Raw genomic sequence first — 22,280 nt, forward strand, 5'->3', positions numbered from 1 at the left:
TTTTTATAATTCTCAATAAAATGAACATTTACTGAACAATCTGTCAAACTACTGGCTCCGTTTTTTAAAGCCAAACTTTTAAGGCTCTATTCTATTTTGTCTTCCATAAATCCTCCGCTTTACATCTTTAGACACCAGCAGGGAAGCATGTCCCAATGCTGCAAACCTAACATGCCTTTTTAAAAAAAAAAGAAAAAGAGAAAAGCTACAAGCCTTTGTCCCTAGACCTAGTTTGAATAGTGATAAAGTTGCAGACCAGAACTTAAAGATTTGGGGCTGGGGGTGGGGAGGATCTTTTCATAAAGGACAGAGGAACTTTGTTTCCCCTATCCTAGCCACTATCAGTGGCTTTTGTTTGCGTGGAAATAGCAAGCATCAGTTTTAATACAAGCTGAACTCTTAGGAGTGCTTATTTCTCAGGAGGCTCTACGTTAACATTTTTCAAATGAGAAGGGAACATTCAAGCCCCAACCAGATAACACAAGATTATCCCCAAATCAAAAGATTTTAGCCTGCCTGAGCCTACGCCAGCCCACGTACTGCAAAAACCCAACCAGGACAAAACCTTGTTCCTAGTGTTCTGGCATGGCAGGGATATATCATCTGCCACTCCAAATAAAAGCAGACCAAATATATCCAGCCACTAGCTGTTTTTTGGACAAGAAATCATGAAATGGACAGTTTAACTGCATATGAAGAATTATGTTAAATTCCTTGGTCCATTAGCTTGAACTATAGCAAATAACGCAACGGAATTTGTTGTCATATGCCCTATAAACATGTAGGATCAGGGAAAAACCCACAGATGGACAAAGAAGAAAAAAACTTTTGTTTGTGCCTTTGGCATTGCACTTGGATGGCTATCTGACCTCCATACTGTTGCCAGGGTCAGGAAAAGTAAGGATCTGCATGGCAAATGCTGGTCATATAAGTTAAAGCTGAATAAAAGGCAGATTTACAATGATGGCACAAGCTTTTCCTTCAATACATGAACACGTCTTTCCTCCTTTCTCTTATCCTTGTAAAACCTAAATTATCTCCTCCTCCTTTTCTGCCTTATGTTGTCTTTAACTATTACCAATGTATGTATTAATGTAAACATAAAGCTACATTGAATATAATGAGGGAAGATATAAAACTAAAAGAACCCAAATAACATATACATATATACGCATATATTTAGATATGCATAGAAATATACCCACACATGGGAAGATTTTGAAAATCCGAAATGAGGATTCAGCATCTGAAGGAACTGATCCTTGCACTATTTTTACCATTCTGTAATGTAAATTCCCAGTTGCTGCATGACAGAGCAGCATTCTCCCAATGTTTTCTGAGCATCTCCCACTGATGGATATAAATAAAGCTCAAATAAAAAGCTGCTTCCCAAGATACTAGTCTTATAACTACAAAGGTTAAAAGCTTAAAAGAGAGAAAGATAGGTAGGTGGGAAATGTTAATTCAGATTTGAAGAACTTCATAACTGCTTTACAAGCTTTATGGCACAGTGCCTTAGACTTTAAAAAAAAAAAAAAGGAAGAAAAAAAAGTCACAACCTCAACCTATAAAAGATAAGGAGACATAACACATTTTTGTCGTCATTGTCAGATGTCCAACATCAATCTTTTTAAGAATCCTGATTTTTATTGTACACAATTTGTAAATGGCAGGTACTTAGTAGTAAAAGTCCTGGCTAAACCCTTCCTAAAATCAACCTGGACAAAGTATAAAATGCAAAATCATCAGTATTTAATAAGTCAATTCTTGGTTTACTTCATGGAACTAAAATTAAATTGAGGGGTGAGTTATTACACCCTAAGATTTTGATTATGCAAGTGCCTTTGCCAGCAGAGCTCCGAAATTTGAGAGCTCTCTCTTACTTCTTGAGAGTAAGAAAAGCACTATCCATTTCAGCCAGGAATCCATTTGGAAGAGCTGTTACGAAGTAACACTGCTCTTTCATCTTGAACTGGGAATAGGTGTTTTCAAGGCTCTACCAATTGCTCCCACATCGGTGCCCATCGCAGTAGATCTCAGGGTGTACAGGCAGAATTTCTGCTGGATGAAGCCAAACCTAGAAGTCCTGCTCCAACCCTGGCTGGACTTCAAGTGCAAAGGACCAGAGCTAAGCTACTCCAGGGGAAGTTCCATCCTTCCTTACCAGTTCCATCATATGGTGACAGGGTCCTCAACCTCTCTCCAGAAGGCTGCTGTTCCTACTCTAGGCAACGCACTATGTGAGGCCTGTGCAACTACACTCATCTCTTCTCCTTAGGATGCAACAAGCAAGACTAGAGGAAGCTAGAGCCCAGGATATCAATCAGAATTATCCAAGATGGATGTGGATAGGGCAAACCAGCATTTCTTGTACAGAAATAAAGAGGTAGGGGAGGCCTTGGAAAACTAACAAACTGATCTGGTGAAAATCTAAAACACCTTCAGTCTTCCTCTCAGGTGGATTGCTTTTCTTTCTGAACATTCTGTTCCAGCCAGGTCAGAGTGCTTCTGATTTGTTTCCTATCCGGAATGCTTATCCTAATGCACATGCTTTCAAATACTATCCTAATACAAATGTTTTGTGTGATACAGAACATTTTAGACCTATCAATGCATTAAAGTTAGTTTTGTATATGTTAAACTTTCCACAAAAATGGAGTATATACATTCTCTTCATAGAGATGTTGATAATTGCCCTATCTTCAACCAGCCACATGGTTGTTTTCAATTCAGTTTTTGTAGAATTGCTTAATATCCACCACATTAAGGAAGATTTCCTTGCTGGGAAATAGGACGTGATTTTCAGCAACTCTCTTCTCGGATTCCACTGTTCTGCTAGGCAAAGCATCAGATGTCTGGCATGAAGTTGAGCCCTAAGGCACAATGTCCAGACAAGAAGTCATCAGACTCAGTAGCACTAACAGTTGTCTTGTTGAATTTCTTTTGGTGTGTGGCCTTTTGTTTGATCCCTTTTCCTGTATCTACACAAGTTTTTACAGATTTTTAAAGTCAAAAGAGGCCATTTTGAACATCCATTTTGGAATCTACATAAAAAGAGACCCTAGAACTTCATCTAGCAATTTCCAAGTTCAGCCAAGTTACCACTGGCTGAGCTAGAGAAATCATGTGATATTTATCTGAAGACTTCTCGTGCTGGGTCTTTCACCACATTCATGCTAATCTCTTTCACTAGATATGAACCATTTATGTACCTTTCTCCTAGTTGTTTGTTTTTTTGGTNTTTTTTTTTTTTTTTTTTTTTTTTTTTTTTTAACGTAGGAGTAGCTTTTAGGTTGAACTTCATTGTTTTCTGCTCCTAGCGAGTGCTTCTCTCATCCCTCTGATTGCTTGCTTAAATAACCCCCTAGTGCCAAATGTAACATCCTTTACCTATCCTTTGTTTAAATGGTTAAGTGTCAGTTTTATTGTTTCAGGCCATGTACCTCTTTATGAGCCACCTGTACATCTGATTATTCTTTGTCACATAGACCCAAATTCTCTGAGGGAGGTGCTGCTAAAAGCACATGAACAAACTACTTTCTGTCCTGAGAAAAATGTAAAAATTTGTCGGGAAAAAAAATAATTTATAGTATGAAATTTGCTGTGGATTCTTAACTTCTACCAAGTACAATCATATAAAGGTGACATTTTAAGCACATGTTAGCCAAGATACTAGTTTCACCTCTGTTGCTACGTTTCACTATCAAGAGTTTGTGAAAAGTATAAACACTCTGAAGAGTTCATAAAAAGATCCAGGATTCAATGACGGTATCTCAAAAGAGAAATGTTCCAGCTAGCTTTCCATGAGGAATATGCACAAGCACTCCGAGGTTCTATTTACTAAATTTTTTTCTTAGGTACTCATTACATTAAAATATATACATTTTAAAAAATGTAGCTATATTAGATTTAGCACACAAAGCTCCTCCTTACAAAAAGTGAAGGAACACACCTTTAAGAACTTGGGGATGTACTATCTGACATGTATATTTTGGTGGAATTTTATTGTAAGATATATTCATAAATATACAGATACACACACAACCCTTAAAATTCTAAGAGTCTAAATATACTGTTTCAAATACAAACACCCTAAGTAAAATTATAGAGCTGAAATCTCCTGTCCATCTCTAGAAAGGCCATTGACAGGAAAGTCCCTTTGCATGGGTCTCAGTTTTTCACCATCACAAAACCCAACCTTCTCCCTGACACTTTACTATAAAGTATCAAATCCTTTGGAACAGTGGCACAGCGAGGCACAGGTTGTGTTTTAGCACAGTTTCCCCCCTCTTTTGGTGCAAGCTTATGGAAGAACTGCAGTTTTCAGTGTAGGAAATCTTAGAACCTAAAAAACAAAATAAAAGTGAGACAGGTGCATATAAGGAGAACATTTCATCTGTTCCCACCTCTGGGGAACAGAACATTTCCCTTTTGAGCAGTTTATTCCATGGCTTGGAGTGAGGCAGGTCTAAGGTTGCTGTTGTCCTGAAAAACCTGTCCTCTGATCACAGCTGCAAGGCACCAGGGGAATCTGATACTATTTGTGCTCTTCTTAAAGAAGTGTCCAAGGAAAGAGAGACAAAGCTCACCCTCACCTTAGGGTTCTCCTACCATGTTTCTTGGAAATAAAAAGAACCTAACTATTAATTAAAAAAGAAAAAAGTGGTGATGGTAGGGGAGCAAGCTTTGAGAGTTTTGCTCAGTCTGTTTGAGAAACTCATCTCTTTTAAGTTATGATTAGAGTGAAGGCATGCAATGAGTCCGGTCTGACAAGGTGAGAGTTGCTTGTCTCTGAGCATTGCCTCTCAACAAGTGGGTCCTGTTTTTGCTTTTGTTCCCATCAGGTAAAAAATTACTACCAATTCAAGTAATTTTCTCCCGACGCATCTTTATATGCCTACACTCCTGCATCCCCTAACACAGATGTACCTCAGCTTCAAATCTGCTGACAGTGACGCTACAGCACCTACAGAATTTGCTCAGCTTTTGGGTAGGTTTTATAACCATGCTGATCTCTGTGCCTCCCACCATTGCTAGTAATAACTGAACCAGTCAGGGCAGGTCTCTGCAAACCAGTCACAGCAGTGATTAAGATGTAGACATACGTATCTCCTCACCCTTTAAATAGAAGGCTTAATTGGCGATGTGGATAGCAGCTTTCTAATGGACAGAAATTAAACTCCATTTAATTCCTGAGGAGACACTTCCAATGCACAAGGTTTACCACACATTTGGAGTGTGGAGGGAGGGGGGAAGGAAGGAGCTGCATGCACAACTCTCTCTACCTCTGACAATCACTGAGGAAAAAGCAACATGAGGACCAGAATGGCATAAGTGTGGCAGGTGTGAATTGACCTGCACTGGCAAAGCTGTGAGCTGGGAAACTTGCAAATCACATGATTGTGCAATACTTGGCTCCAGTCAGTGCTATCATGTTCTTTATTAAAAAAAAAAAAAAAAAAGTCTTAAAGACATGTACATCAAGTTAAGGGATTAACTGTCAAGTGACATTACTGAAAATAGAGACAATATATTTCTTTATTGTTAATGAAATTCAGTTAAAAGTGAAGGAAGTGATAAAGAATGTACTGTTTTGTAATGTATTTTACATAAGAACGTAATATAGAAAGGGAAGTGCAATTAAATCTTAATGTGGACTTTTTTATTTTTAGTTTATCATCTGGTTTACATTTTGAGCCCCTTTGCAGCAGTAAATTATGCTGGCATTTCTTAGGGAATAACTGCCATGTTAATTTAGTTTAATAAAATAACTGACAGAAAAGGGGGAAAAGAAGCAAGAAAAGACAGTACCCCCCCCATACACACTCCTTATCTTTAGCTAAGTATTCAAATGCTTTCTATATGAATTGTCCGTGGTCCAACTCCAGCACCATGTAATAATACAATACATTACAACACAGTACAATGCAATCTTGGGTTTCTGTAGCGCCCTTCATGCAAGCATCCCAGGGTGCTTTACAATCATTATGAGTTAAAATTAAAACTGAAGCACATACAATTCCTAATAGAATAATTTTAAAAATGCTAAACAGAACAAATAACTTTTAAGTCTAGATTTAAAAGTCCCAACAGCCAAGCTTTCCTTACTTCAATTGGCAATGAGTTCCAAAGCTAGGGAGCAAAGCGACTAAAGGCTCTCTCATGTTATGTTAAAGGATCTCTCATGTTGTTTATACTTGTGCAGTACTCTACAGCCAAAAATTTGCCAATAAGGGAAAAAAAAAGACTTATTTGCAATATTGCTTTAAAGAACACTGGAGGAGTGGCTTGTTAACTCTCAAAGTTATGGAAAAAATAAATCAATCAGGGTTTGCACTTGGCCACGACTGCATTAAGAAGTATGCAAGAAACATGAACGAATGAATACAAAATTTTGTAGTAGTGCCTTATTTGACTGCCTCTCAACCCTCTACATGTACCCAGATGAAAAAAAAAAAAAAAGCATGGTTATATGTATACATATATCTATAAAAAGAACATCGCTATAAATATTTAAAATGCAAGTTATTCTATACACCATTCTCAGGACCACTGAATGAACACAGAAGCTAAGTAAGGCTCAGTTCTACAATACATGCATGTTTTTGAAGGAAAACATATCAGAAGCAAGAGTACTGTGTTCCTTTTCATTCTGTCACTTTCCTAAAACCTGAAGTCCATATGATGCAGATAATCGTTCACATGACACAGTTCTCAAAATTGCTGAGATACAATCACAAATGGTTAGCCCACAACGTGGGACACACAGTCCCAAAAATACATTAATTTTGTACTTTGTTCACAAGAGAGCCTGGCAGAGGACAGGTGCTTATAACTCCACACAGCTGACTTTAGCAGTGCTAAAAAAACCCCAACAAACTATCAACACTAACACCATTCCTCTATTGGACTCCTCCACTTTTCAAAAGCAGAAACGCAAGACCTCATTACAGCACAGATACTAAGGGACACACTGACACTTTACACACTCCTCTGAAGGCAGAAACTGCATTTATTTGAGGAACAAGGCACATTTCTCCCCTCCTCCACACAATAATTTCAAGCCTCATAACTGTTTTGGAAAGGGACTTTAAATCCTTATTGTACTTAATTCTAACGAAGAGACAAAAAAAAATAGCTATATATTTTCTCCTTTAATAGGGCACTGCCCAGATAAAACAGTTGTAGACAGACTGACATAGCTCTAACACAGAGCATTTAAGTGCATCTAAAGAACATAGATTAGTGATCAAATGATCAAGCAGTTGAAAGGTTGAGTACCCTGTGAATGTCCTCACACAGCTCTACCAACACGTGCATTACATCTTGCTCATCCCATCAACAACACGCTTTGCACTGCCCATTCTATCTGGATGACTAAAAATCATAGTCACAAATTTTAATAGTTAATCACAAATGTTTTAAAAATCCAGATACCATGTCAGCTTGAAGAGACATCGCAGTGAATGCTCTTGAGCAAGTGGGAGGTGGGTTGAAAAGGCCTGCCTGCCAAAACCTGAACCCAGGCCCTCAAGGATTTACTTCCCTGAAATAATTAATGACATCTTTAAAATCTAAAGTACAGCAACTTCTAAAGCAGAAAAAGGAGCTGCATTCCTTACTCAGGTTATTAATTATTGGGGGAGGGGAGGAAGAGAGAAAAGACTTACAAGCAACAAAGAAATCCAAGGACTCGATCTCAAGTCTAGGTAGGTAAAATTGAAAGGGGAGGGGGTAAAACACACCTTTTGGTTTTGTAAAGGATGAATTAAAAATTGCTCATAAAATGTATTTATTTTGGCAACTCTTAATAGTTCGTTCCTTGATTATGTATAGGTATAGAAATTTCAATTTTAGAAAACATAACTTTTTTGGTTAGGAAGGGGGTTGGTCAGAATAGCAGCAAGGAAATGTAAGAGGATTTCTATTGAGCTGCTTATTTGCTATGATGGCCAGGTGCCTTCAGATCAGGTGAACTGAGAAACACTGATGTTCCAAGAAAGCTTTCTGCCTGTTGTCTCTGCCAGATCATATAAAGTCTGCCTGATGTCTGCGTAAAATAGCATGCAAATTCAGGGCAGGATATCTGAACAAAAAGGAAAGTATAAGATCTATAACATGCCCATGTCAGATGCAGAGAATCATTCACTACAGCATGGAAGCTTGTTAAAAATGCAGTCAGGACAGTTATACTTATCATAAGTGAAAAACTATTCAGACTTGGGTATCGTACCAGCACTTGTTCTGTATACGCATACGTTTCATGGAATGCAAGTGTATATCCCTCTGACTAAAAAAACACTATTCCCTCAACACCAAGAGCAAAATTATGTAAATGACATTATACAGTGGGGAAAGGGGGGAACACACAAATACCTTCAAAAAAATTTTAAAATAGTAATGCAATGTGTCTAAATTACTATGTCCCTGAGTATCACAGCCTCTGGATATATTTAATGGAAATATTGCATGTCTCGTACAAAATATTGGGGGAAAAAAGCCATTGAGATTTGAGATTCTACTATATATCAGACCTAGAATTTCTCATCTGTAATGCACTGACTCATGGTTGTCCTAAGAGTCAGACTAGAAACAAGCAGTTTCAAAGGACAAGCAAAACAGGCAAAAAAACCGCAAACAAAAACCACCAAATACCTTCACATTTCAGGATACTATGGGATAAGAGAAAGAATACATTGCTTCAGAAGTGCTTTTGCAGTGGTTTGATAAAGCGCCTGTTTGCGAATACTAACAACAATCATTTAGGAAATTTTTTTGTAGAAAAAAAAATCAGGTGAAATAATACCAGAAGAAAAATTAATGTCATTTGACCACTACCATATTTTCGAAGCAGTGCCCTGATACTAATTAATCACTATGATCTCTTCATAGAGTGACTTGTTATCTTCTTTTCCTAGAAATGGTTCTAGGAACTGAAGATAAGGGGTACACCTAAACCTTCAAAATCACACAGTGAGTTCATTCCAGAATTATCAAAAGAATTTCCCATTCTTTTCTCGGATCAATAGCCCATGTTGCTCTCTGCTTCCTCATAAAACCTGATCTAACTATATACATATATAAATACACAGACAGAGTGAAAGACAATAATTCAACAGGGACAATAGAGGAAAAAAAACCCCCTTATTAATATCAGCATACATACAGCCTGTAGTATTTCAGTTATTAACCATAGAAGTAATAAAAGACTTCTGCACTAAAAATCAAAATAGAGCAAAACTGTGAAGTATGAAAATACTGAGACTAAGGCTGAGGAGAGACACTGAAAGACTAACATTAAATAAGTAAATGCAACAGAGCTGTCTGCTTGCCTGATCACTTTAGAACAGCTCCCAGAAGACTGAGGTAGAGTAGAGCTTCTGTGCAAGGGTTTGGAAATAAGAATTGATGGTAGAAAAATTTCTTTGCAACCCTTTGGAGACTGAAGAGCCAAAACAGGAGGGAAATGAGATCTAGGCCACTCACAAGATAGACCAAGTTAATGGAATGCACAAGACAGCCCAAAATTGAGTCCTAGATTAAATTCCGAGTTACCTTCCCCATCAAAAGAAATCTGGAGAGGAAGCAGAAATGAAGCGAGCTGTGCGCATGAAACGCAAAACATCTTTCACTCAGCATCTGCACAAGCTGCTAGTCTCTAGCAATAAAATCTGCAAACTTGATGTAAAGGTTGAAAATATCCATTGCAGCCCGTAATTCAGAACAGGCTTGGCTTTTCCATGCAAAATTTGCAGTGTCCTTTTACCTTGACACCAAAAATTTGAGACCAAACCTCTGGATGCCTGTTGGCAATTCCCCAGCAATTCAGAGCCATGTATTTGCTCTGGTCCATCCTGAGCACTCCAAGTCATGTCTACAGGGATTCCCCATGATGTGGGCTCATATACTGAGCGATAAACCTGACCTTCAGGTGTGGCCACAGCAGTCACAGTGCTGGACATTTATAGTAGCTTCAAAAATCACCATGTATACAACTCTTCTAATGAGAGCAAGAGTCACAATAGTATTTTACCAAGGAACGCATGAGGAGTTCTTACGTTTATGCCACAAGGTTTTAGTTGGACAAGAAAGCAAATGGCAAAAAAAATTAAAAGAAAAAAAGTCAAACTCAAGCAAATAATACTGTTAAGTTCTCATGACTCTATAATTGAAACAAACTGGTTCTCGAAGTTTGTTTGCTCATGTATTTTCAAGCTATTAAATATATCTGCACTATAAAATAGTTTGCTTGCGGTTTTGGGGTTTTTTTTGCAGTACATAGAATGCCAGTATTCTGAACAAATATGAGCAATTTTTTAATATAAAAAATTCAAGATTGTTTAAGAAAATCCAGTAAATTTTAAGTGAGAACAGGGCTTTGGAGATGCCATGCATGGAGCACAGCTGCTTAAATACTTTAAAACAAATCCTTCCATACCTACACAAAACAGGGTATTGCTGATGACAGTGACAGAAAACGATAACTACTCCCGTTTCCACTTGGAGTCATTTTTCTGCGGTTAATAAATTATATCCATAACAGTGTTAATAAGTTATGGTACGGTGTCACTGCATTAGTTTGCATTTGTGATGAAACATTTCATATGGCATTACCTATACCTGTGGAAGTACAAAACAGGAGAGACCCCTTCTCTGCTCTCAGAAGAATCTCACACTTTGATGGAACTCCTAAGGAAACACTGCCTCCTGACCTCTGCCTTGCTCTTACTTCTCACCTCTGTTGCAGCAGCACGCCACCGCAGGGCAATTCACAGACTTTAATACCTTTAATAAAACACTGACAGTCTTAAATCAGAATCACTTCCATAGAAGTGATATACAATGAGTTATTAGTTAGGCAAATACAGATCAATTTAGTCATGTGAAAAGGACACTGCCAGATCAACGCGTCTTCCCTCAAGTTCCCAAAGGGAAATAGGAAGGTTTAAACTGACTGCTGGGCTCTCGACCAACCACTGTAACAACTTGTTTTTCCAAAAGTTAGGAATAAATAAATGTATTTTAAGCTTAACATGATTTGGTCCTTAAAGAAAAGAGAAAAGCAGAAGCTATTTAAATTCTTTCAATCCAACTATCTCAGCGCTGGTGAAAATAGAGAGGACAATAGTAACAAGCACGTTTTTAATAACAGAAAGAAGCTCACCGCTTTAAGTATATTCTTTTACAAATAAAGAAGCACAAATCAGTAAACAGTCCCAAATCAGAGTTCTGTAATCTGGAGTTTTAGTCATCTCAAGCATTAACTTGAAGAGCTGTTATTAGGCAAGATTTTTTTGTCCAATGAAGTTATTATATAAAAACTCAGTATAGTTTAAAAGCAATTTTTTAGAAGAGTGTAATTACTGAATTGTCTTCAGTACCATGATACTGTCTATAACAAAGTTTTCCTTTTAAAAACTTTTTTCTGCTTTATATATACATATATACAGAAACTTCTATGTGAAACATGATGTCCAAATAGAAACAAGATATTCCATCTCAACAGAATTTATTTGCTTTCTATCCTTACCAAGTAAAAAGTACCACTATTAGAAAAAAATGGAGAAAAATCCCAAGTTATCTGTAGCTTCCACAAGCCAGCAGTGCAAAAGCTCACATGCTTTTGTACTAGGTACATACAAGATAACTTTGCAGACATATTACTGGAATGGTTTGCAACCAGTGAAGATAATTTTGATTATTTCCACTTCAGAACTTTCTATATTGGAGCCACATCACTGAAAACAATCTAACCGTAGGGGAAAAAAAAGTGATGGGAAACAAGCCTGCTAATATATCCGCAGGAAAAACAGACAGAGAAAGAGACTAGTCCTCTATAGATTAACTGAACTTTTTCAGAGACGGACTCCAGAATTCTGAACAAGAGAAATAAAATCCCCATAAAATACCTTCGCTTCCATAATTTCCCTTTTTCCCTCCCTGTCACAACTAGCATCATTTATTTGTATACTGAATTAGTCTCCACTGCAGCACAACAAAATACATTTTAAAATTTAAAAGGTAAAAAATAATACCATGTTCCCACCACAGCATCATTGGGCACCATTGCGCGTAGAAAAATAAGTTGCGCCTTTGCAGTAATTTGACAAGAGAAGAACAAAAAGAATGGTAAAAATAGAACAATACAACTAAGGCTTGAGGAAAGCATTGGTTCAATATTTAGCAATGCATAAATTGAGATTTCATTTTTGTTTAGGTATATTTTGATTAGAACTAATAAATAACTGATTTTCCTTTGGTTGTTTGCAACAACAGCACATCACCCAAAGAGCTTTATTCTTTATTCCCTTCTCATATAGCATGCCAAAGATTGTCTCATTCTATGAATTAGCATTTAAAACTACTGTAGGTTATCTAACAAGCATTCAGATTCAATAGTACTTTTGACAGCAGTAAGTAAAGAGCCTTTTAACATTTTGAACACATATGCTTGAAAAAAGTAGTAGCATCAAAGCAGTTCAAAGACTGAAGACAAAAACCAGTTAAAATCCAGTTTGCTGTGAGACGATTTTAGTGTGGTGTAAACAACCTTTCACGACTCCCCCTGGGAAACATTGTAAGACTATGTTCAAAATGAAGCAGGCATATTTATAAAGATCATGAAGTGGTCAAATGCATTTGCATTTTTGGCAGATCCACTCCATGGCTACTACTTGCTACAGTCTGTAGAAATCTCAGATCTCACATCAGCATTGCCTATAGTGCTTTATTATTTATTATATGTTATGCTAAGTACCTGTGAAAGGGGACATTCCTTGGCCAATGAACTCTGGTTCATATCCTTCAGTAAGTCCTTCAGAGCATTTCTTACTGTTGTGTGAGACCATTGTTCAGGAGGCAAGTCTTCTAGTTTAGGGCAACTATTTGAAACACAGATTAGAAAAGGGATTATTACAAGATTGCATCCTGCTGCAGAACATTCCTTTAAGACAGACAGATTTCATTTTGCGCATCAAGCAGATGCATCTGGAGATTGCTCTCGGTCTCCTGATTGTTCCGATTAGTTAATTACTTTATACAACACATCTGCTGTATTGATGCATGAATTATACATCAGCTGCATGTGGCGACTATTTTTTCATGTTACTTCTACCTTCCTGCTCTGATGCGCTTGGTAAAACAATTTAAGGTGTAATGCTTTCTCACGACTGATCATGAAAAGCATTAATATATTAACCGTTTTTTCTTTTTTGTTGCTGTGAAATTTAAGAACCTAAACAGCAACAATAAGTGTGAGCAAGTCATTCTTTTACAAAATGCACACAGATGGTACTGTTCATGATATGCAAAAATATTTTTCTCTTAAGTAAACTTTATGTAAAATGCCTTCTTGTAATGCATCATTTAATTGACTAAAATGCAATATAGTTTTAATGAGATATCCAAAGAAAATCTATGTATCAGAGCTATAAAAGTTTTCTGGAATAGTATACTGTAAGTTAAAGAAGAATTAGAGTAACTAGAAAAGAATTTAGGCAAGCCTTTGTACTTTGAGCACAAAGCACAATGGGAATTAAATACAAGCAATATAAACAGTTAAGAGCAGACAAGTAACAGTTCATGTCCCAGAATTGGAGTGCAACTCACCTGTGTAACTGGATTTTCAGTGTGACCACATGATACACGTCTTGCAGCATGTCTGCTACTGTAGCATCAGGGGCATCTGTCACATAGGAGAGTGGAACTGGATTCCACTTCCCAACCTGGATAAGCCCTGCAGAATTGTTGTTTTGTGAGGGGAGGGGCAGTGGGCAAGAAAAATTGAAAGAAAGTAATTTACCTGTTAATTCATAGGGGGAAAAAAATTATCTGATTTTAACAGGATCACCACCTTTGTTTCTAGCCTCTTAAATCTGGCAAAACACAAGAACACACACCCCCCTCAAAAACCCCCACCCACACACCACCAAGGATATGCTTTATCTATATTATGAAATTATACAAATGCATTTCTTAGTATGTATAGAAGTATATTTTCCTAAGTTCCCATGAATTCAATAGGACATGATATAATAGTTAGCATTCATCTTAATAAATTAGAAAGGATTTTGCAATGCAAGAACTGAGCACAAAAAAAAAATTACTTTGCAGTCTATAAAACCATGAGGAACAAAATAAAAGAAACAGAACTGGATATTCAGTCATAAATGCAAGTTGACTCTCAACAGTCCATCTGCTCAAATATGCTTTACACTTCCTTGTGGATCCTCAGTGGAGCAGATTATTAAGGTCAATAAGCATACTAATGATTCAGTTGAAGTCTTTTCTCTTCTTAAAAAAAAAAAAAGAAAAGAATTTACCTCCACATTCCCCACGAACAAAACACGCACTAACTAAAAACACATTAAGGAAAAAAAAATAGACTGAATTTACAGGAAGTTTAAGAAGTGAAACCTGCATTCCTGAAAGAAATCCTGCCCCTCCCCCAAGACCCCACAAACAAACATAAGTCATCGTACAATTTCATAATCTTATTTACCTTTAGCTTGGGCAGCAGAGCTGTGAGAATATCCAAGGGATAGCAATGCCATTTCAATCAGCTGGTTGAAAAGCATATCCTTCCTCACCAACACAAATTCTGCATGCTCCTCCTTAGAATCATACTCAATGGCATTTTCATAATGTTCCACTACACAGAAAACTGGAAGCATACTTCCTATTAAAAAAAATTAAATTTAACATATTAAACTTGAGTTATAGTAGAGTAGGTGGGTCTATACAGTGTTATGTAAATAAAACCTGTACAAACAGGCAGAGGAGAGGAATCAAGAATCATCACAAATATTTGACAAACATATTCCCCAAGTCCTTTCCCCTCACCCTCTCCAAAAAAGATAAAGTTCTACAAAAGATACATCTCTCTGAAAAGCAGAAATGCAAATTTATCTCGCTTGATCAGATACAGATTTAAAGAATTACCTTCTATAGAAATAACAAGGTTGACTGAAGAGAAGTTGATTCTCTCTGTCCTGCCTGATTTGCTGTGAGTAGCAGGCAGCATGAGAACCTAAATACATACTGCAGATGTCTTCACTGTAAGCCATTTTAGTACCAGCTACATAATTTTGTTCGTTAACATTAAAACTTTCTTAGTCCTGCCAAAAACATTTAATTGCTTTCAACATCAACAACAAATCACCTTGTGTGTTATACATTCGCTCTGAAAAGAGTACACAAGGAAACAAGGCAAAAGTTAACACTAATTCGTGCTTCATTCACTGAGTGCACTTGAGCACTACTTTCACTCGCATCTTTAAGAAACAAATCATGATTTCAATGCCGCTTTAAGAAGTGTACCTGCAGTTTGGGGTTTTTTTGTTGCTGCTGTTGTTGTCTTCTGCACTGTACATCCCACAATGCTATTTTGGCATGCCTGAAAGTTAATTACTAATTTCCAGTTTTGTAGCATCATATGACAAACCCTTCCATACGCTACACAGAATATTAAGCAAATAACCTCTTCTCTTTCCTTTAGCCTTTTTTGTTTTTCTGGGTTTTTGGGGGTTTTTTTGGTTTTTTTTCCATTTCCTCCCTTTTGACAATAGACAGAGAAGTAACAAATGACCCAAGCTGTTTTAGGGACAAAGTCTCCCCCAGCCATCAGATTCCTTGACTTCATGCAAATCCCTCCCCACCTCTCAGATGGACACGGATGACATGATGACCTTGGACCTGCGGTTTTAGATCCCAATCCTGTTCCACTGTCTCCAGCGGCACAGGTTAGGATCTCTTAATGACAGAAAGCAAAAGGGTTAAAAGCAGATGTACAGAACTGTCTTATGGCAGCCTGCCAGAGGGGTATCATCTTTAGCATAAATGATGACAAGGGTTATTTTAACAGGGCACCCAGGAACTCCAATTAGTCCTACAATGTTAATGCCTCTATAACCACTGCCCTCTAGACTTACGGAAACCTCCTAACCTGCTAGGATGCACCTGACCTGCTGTAGTCTAAAAGCAAGATTTACTCTTGACAATAGATACACTTTAAGACCACGTCTGTTGATTTGTGCTCTAACATATAGCAAGAAATCACGATAAAAAAAGATACCTCTTTAAGCACGTATACTTAAACTACATCTGTTCACCAGAGAGCCAATCTCTGGCAAACAAACCCCTTCAGGCTTGCTTGGAAAAGCTCACAAACTCACTCAGTTTGCCCAATAGGCTCAGCATGAAAGACAAGAGTAAAAGCTTGCCAATATTTATGTAGTGCAGGAAGACGCATTTCTGTCTTGACTTTTTTTGTTTGGTTGGTTTTTTTAAATGTGAGGGAGACTGGTCAGGAAGGGAATAAAGACCAAAGCAAAAGCAGTACATGCAAACTGGTGTTTTCTTCGTTGGTTTTAATTAAGCTGTGGACACACATGGTTCATCTGCAAAAAGGTGTTTGTTTTTTTTTTTCTCACTTCCAGGCTCTCACAACTGATGTTTCACCTATTGCCATCTGATTCAGAGTAAGGGCTCAAAATTCATAAATAGTTTTACCAGTAATTCCTGAAGATAAACTGTAAGCAAAGCTTCATTTTAACAAACAGTGCAGATACACTCAAACCCAGCTAAAGTATATTTGTTTTTCCCCTTATCAGTTCCTACAAATTAAGCTATGATCAGACACAACACACAGGTACTTCGCTGCTATCAGTACCCTTTTTGCCAGGTACACGGTTTCCTGAGTTGCAGCATTCTGGAAAATGAGGTACTTTAAACAACACAGGAGAACCTCTTGGCCAAATTTTGAAGCACAGTATAGATTATCAGAGGTCGATCCCAGCAGTGCAACACAGGTATCATCTGACTACAAATCAAGACACTAAATCTTTTAGCAAACTGTCACTAGTGTCCTTCTGTTAATGTGAAAAATGTTATACAGGAGAGCACAATCTCAGCTGGCTGATCACTCCTGCTAGTACTTGGCAAGACCTCCAAGTGCAGCAACTTCATAACCTTCTAGTATTAAAGGGGAGAGCATTGGTCAGTTCTCCCTGCTAAAAATACAGCATGATTTAAACCTGAAGGCAGTGTTAGAGCTTTTGCTGAAGGTTTACGAGTCTGTGTAAACAGCACGTCTGCCATAAGGAGCAGTGAAGTCTGTAGAATCCTTGTCTAAAACTGTCCTGGCATTAAAGTTTGCTGTGCAAATATCACATAATACCAGAGACAGCTGAAATCTCCTATTTAGGAATTTATGGAACTTATATGTTTGCAGGCGTCAGAAAGTCCTTTTTATAAAGCCCCACTGCTTCACTGTACAATGTTAATGCACTCTGCTTGAAAAGCCGTAATAAATTATATTTTTAATGCTCTTACCCTGGCTTTCTTAAGATGCATACATTCTTGGCAAACAATCAATAAATAGGGTAATCATGAGCAGAGGCCAAAGAATTTGCTGAAGTGCTGTTTTTCCATTTTTAATAGATAAAGATCTAACAATACGGACTGCTGTGTCTGTTCATTTCAGGATCAATATATTCTTTGTTTTCACCAAACCGAGGAAAAAATAAATGATTGTACGATAAATGTTATGCATCAGACACAATGAAATTCCTCTGCCTTCTAACTTTGTGCGTTTAATAGTCCTGGTTCCATTTTGCACTTTGCTTAGCAAATACAAGAAAAATCTGGATTATAAGCATAACCAATTATGCTAGGAAAAGTAGAGGATGTTTTAAGACATATGCCAAATTACATGCAGCATATTTTGATTTAAATTAGCAAGCCTGTAGGACACGGTCAAAAAGACTTACACATTTTGATAAGTAAAATTTCTATATTATTGTCCATTGAAAATATTTTTAATGCAAACAAAAGCCATCCATATACGAACATCAGTGGTTCTAAATGTGCCTTTTCCTTGTGTAAATGTCTAATTACAGCAAACCAGTCACTGAAAAATATGACACCCAAGTTGTTCATTGTTCAATAATGAATTGTACTTAAGAAAATAAACTGCAAAGATTGACATCATAAATGACTTTTCCAATGTGATACCTAAAGATTTACACTCTCTTCTTTAAACCAACTTGCAACTGTTATGGAAATACTGCTGCCCTTCCAATCTTAGGACCATCATTAAGAGGAAAGGTGAGAATTTGTTTTGGGGGTTCGGTATTTACTCTTGCACATTTTTGCGCTTCTTAACCCAACGCTTACCCGAAGAATTAATATTACTTATATTTCAATGTAAGAATTTGCTTTAACCAGAGCTAGCCTTTACCTTAACAAAAATCAGACTCCACCCTGAATAGCAAGATGCTCCACCCAAGCATGAAGCTTACATTTCCCAAATGTGATTTATATCAGAATTGGGAATATACAGTATTTTAGAATGGAGATTTAATCCTGAAATATAAATGAAGTAGAGTCTGCAAAAGTATGCTTCCCCCCAAAATATTATAAATCATATTTCTCTAATGCAGAATTAGCAAAAGTGTTACCTTTTCTAATATTAGTTTTCATCAGGTGTCCAGAGTGTTTTAAAGGCACTCCTTGCATTTTAGTTCCTGTACTTCCAAGTCTTCCTCTTCCTAATGGGCTCCCATTCTGTTCCAAGCGCGCAATTTTGGCTGGTGGACCCTTCGGATCGCTTACATTGTTAGACATTTCTGAATGTTCTTTCCCCTGAGTTGCCTCGTTCAAATGATCCATACTCAGTCCCGCCTCTAAAGATCACCTGCCATGATTCAAAAAAAAATATATATGTTGTACACGTGTGCGCATATGTATACGTACACAGCCTGCACATGTACTGAGAGAGATATATATGTATCATAACCTCATAAAGAACAGATAACTATTTTAACTAGAAAGAAATGCCTTTTTCAAAAGAAACAAACTTATTCTTCAAAAATGACCTCACATCCCATTTTACAGAAAGATTGTATCATAATCTGGTGGAATTATTTTTTAAAAGCCAACTAGAGTACCTCTTTAAAACAAAAGAAAAAATTGTTCAGAGATATTCTACTGAATCTGAGAGACACTAAGACTCTCATAATGATCATGATTGTCAAGGTATGTGCTCCAACACAGCTATTGTTACAAATCTCAGAGAAAGGTTTGCTTTTAATCACAGGTATTTTTATTGTGGAGACAGAGAGAAGGAAAAAGATTCTAGCAAAATATTTTTTGATTTACTTGATTAAAAAACAGATGAACTACAATAGAGAATTTGTTAAAACTTTAGTTGAAGGAGCAACAAATTTATTAGAGATGTAGAATATTGTCCATTTACAATTCCACCTCCTCCCATAAAAAATAGAAGTTTGAAAAGAATTTAACATTTAAGTTCAGAAAGCAGTGGCGGGAGACGATTGCTTTTGAGTTTCCAGACCAATATTATACAAAGAGTTTATCAACTCTTGCTAAGTTCAAAATATGCAATTTTTCAGATGTTGAGCTTCAAGTGTTAAATAGTTTAGTTTACTGAATTAAGAAAAATAACTGAGAAGTAGTATGTCACCAAATATAAAGCTGGGGAAATAACTCTACAATTTCTACAGTACCTTTGAAGCTCTTAAATATTAAAAAACCTCAAAACCTGGGTGATGCTGTCACAGCTATTGGTAACCAAAAAAACCAGAATTTAAATAGGGAATTGAGAAAAAGTATATGTTAGCGTGTCTGTACTTCCCTTTTTACAAACTTTTGAAACCTCTGTCCATGAATAAAAATTACAGTTAAATCACTAAAAATCTCCCAAGCCTAGAACACAGAGGAAGTTTTGAGGATTCTTGTCACTCATCAGAATCTGTTTTACCAAGTATATTAAAAAAAAAAATCCCTTGCTGAGAGCAGAGACATCTTTCTGGTTATGATTTCACTAATCAATACTCTTGTGATTGTTAGGTATTTTACCCTGCCTTTCTCTGAGAAAGGTGTAACTACACAGACATATATTATATATAGATTATATATATAATATAATCACTAAGGACAGGTGACTAGACATTAATTTATGAACTAGTATTTACATTTGCAATTACAAATACTGGGGAAGTCATATTTAGAAAGACTGGTGTGAATCTGGTAATTGCTACTTTCTTTCAGTTGCCTAGTAATTCAATACATTTTCCGCACATTTCAGAGCAAAGCTATTAGAGTCTAAATATCTTGGATTTTTTTTTTTTATACATACACTTCAACTGGTATACGTGCCACTGACAATTTTGTAAACCATTTTTTTCTTGTTTGAACATCATGCTGCTTTTCCCGATACGGTGAAGAAAGAGGTAATGTATTAATTCAAACGTTTACAAGCAACCTCAAGAATGCCACCAAATAGATTAAGTTCAGACAATCATTATTTTTTCTTATGCTGTAAGGTGACAGCTAAGGTTTACCGTTCATCTTTATCCCATCTGTTTGAGGTCGCGTGTCTCATTAACAGTAAACATGCCTATTTTAGCCACTTTTCATAAAGATTTTTTTAAACTGTGCTAAGTGCAACCTAAGCAAAGAATTACAGACTCAAACTTAACATCTTCCGATGTTTCTGACGATGCTAAAGTACTACAGGGCTGCTTTTCTGAGACTGGTCTCTCTCAAGAATAAGAGGATTAACAGAAAAAGAAAAAAAAAGGTGGAGGGGAGGAGAAGAGTAAAAGAATACACACACAAAAAAGCCTCGAATAAGAAATTCCTCATTACTTTTGGCAACTTGAGAAGTACTCTAAGGCACCGAGGTTCTTTGCTACAAAAAGTATCTAGTCATCATGAGTCAGAATCAGACTACATCATGTACAGTGAATAAAAGTGATAGATCGCCACTTAGTTAATACACTGACTACAACCAAAACACCAAATGGGTCATTTTCGCTTGGCCTGAGAATACCCACCCATCGGCATCCTTTCATCGCTTAGTCATCTTGTAAAAAGCTTTATGTTACAAAGCAAAATTACATGCACATAAAACACCTAATTTACTCATTTAAACTCCATGCCCAAGGCTAAAGTTCACTGAAACCTCAGTTTGAAATAGTGATGAGCAACAACCAGCATGGCCTGCCCAGGGAGAGGGTTGCAGCAAAGACCTATCATCTCCACCGGTTCCAGGCCAAGAGTTTCCCCGGGTTTCGCATTTAGGCATCTTTCACAACTACAAGTTTTCATCACAGATCATTGAGAGAAGAGCACAATTTCAAGGCACAGTTTCCCAGAGCCAGCGCACACGTACGGGCACACCGCGCAATTTCTGAATGAGACTCGGTGCGGTATCTCCTTTTGTCGCGACGTAACGCAGCCGGTATTATATTATTTCTTTCTCTCCTCCTGAATCAGCCCCCTCCCCATGCCTTTCCCCTCCTCTTCCCTCCCTCCCCCATAAAAACCCATAATCACATTTGAGAGAGGCTCCGCACTTATCCGTTCCATATGGCTCTCACAATCCAGGCCAAGCTTTCCCTGTGACCTTTTAAAGAGACAAAGAAGCAAAGTACTTATCTAGAAACAGAAACACTGCAGTTTTCTGAGTGAAATTAGCAAAACCGACCCGAAACTCACCACTTCAAAACTTGACAGCATATAAATAACAAAAACAAAGGAGGTTTCCTTTGCAGCCCGAGCTCTTGAAGAGGAAGAAGTTCAAGACTGATGTTTTTTAGGTCCCCCCCTTTCTGGAGGGGGGCAAGAGAGGGGGGGCAGCAGACCTGAGGACTACTTCCCCTAATATTATCTTTTTTTTTTTTTTCTTGTTGCTATTTTCCTCTAGACGGGGAGGGGCAAAAATAGATAGCGAGAAACAGAGTAGCCATGAGCAAAAATGGCAATGGACAAAAAAAATAGAAATTAAATATCTTTTGAGAGAGCCAGTTTTCGAGGTTTAGCAACGGAAGACAGAGCTGGAGATCAAATTGATCAGACAAGTGTAACGCTCAAAACGAGTAATTAATAATAATAATTTAAAAATAAGTAGCAGGTTTAAATGGAGGTGGAGGGTGACTTAAGTCTAGCTATCCTTTCAAAAATAAAACCAGTGCGTACAGGAGCAAGTGAGAAAGGGGGTTATTAAAAAAAAAAAAAGCAAAGAAAAAAAAAAAGGCAGCTTTTCTATCCAGTGTGAAGAGCAGAAAGTCTACTTCTAGGTTGTCACTTACACTGTTATTCTCCAATAGGCACCCAGAGGAGCAGCACACACAGAAGGAGCCCGCTCCCCTCCCCCTTCGCAAAAATACACACCGTAACAGCCCCCAAACTTTCTGCGGAAACCTCAGCCCCAGAGATCGCTACTGGAGATTAAAAAAAAAAAAAAAAAAAAAAAA

General features: G+C 37.3%; 1 protein-coding gene across 8 annotated transcripts in view; it reads right to left on the reverse strand.

The window, feature by feature from the left end:
- SATB1 (SATB homeobox 1) overlaps positions 1–22,280 on the reverse strand; it is a 92,351-nt gene that overhangs the window by 52,051 nt on the left and 18,020 nt on the right. For 2 of the 8 annotated variants that reach the window (XM_017827434.1, XM_017827429.1), the window contains exons 1-5: positions 21,523–22,265; positions 18,459–18,694; positions 14,501–14,677; positions 13,609–13,735; positions 12,758–12,881 (exon numbers count right to left, since the gene is read on the reverse strand). In XM_017827434.1, coding sequence (XP_017682923.1) covers positions 12,758–12,881; positions 13,609–13,735; positions 14,501–14,677; positions 18,459–18,669 — 639 coding nt within the window. In that variant the 5' untranslated portion in view covers positions 18,670–18,694; positions 21,523–22,265. Of the gene's footprint in view, positions 1–12,757; positions 12,882–13,608; positions 13,736–14,500; positions 14,678–18,458; positions 18,695–21,360; positions 21,431–21,522; positions 22,266–22,280 lie in introns of those variants that run through there. The other 6 variants (XM_017827437.1, XM_017827436.1, XM_017827430.1 and 3 more) reach the window with 5 other exon arrangements.

Source organism: Lepidothrix coronata, unplaced genomic scaffold (assembly GCF_001604755.1).
Source record: "Lepidothrix coronata isolate B3197 unplaced genomic scaffold, Lepidothrix_coronata-1.0 Scaffold139, whole genome shotgun sequence".
Taxonomy (NCBI): domain Eukaryota; kingdom Metazoa; phylum Chordata; class Aves; order Passeriformes; family Pipridae; genus Lepidothrix; species Lepidothrix coronata.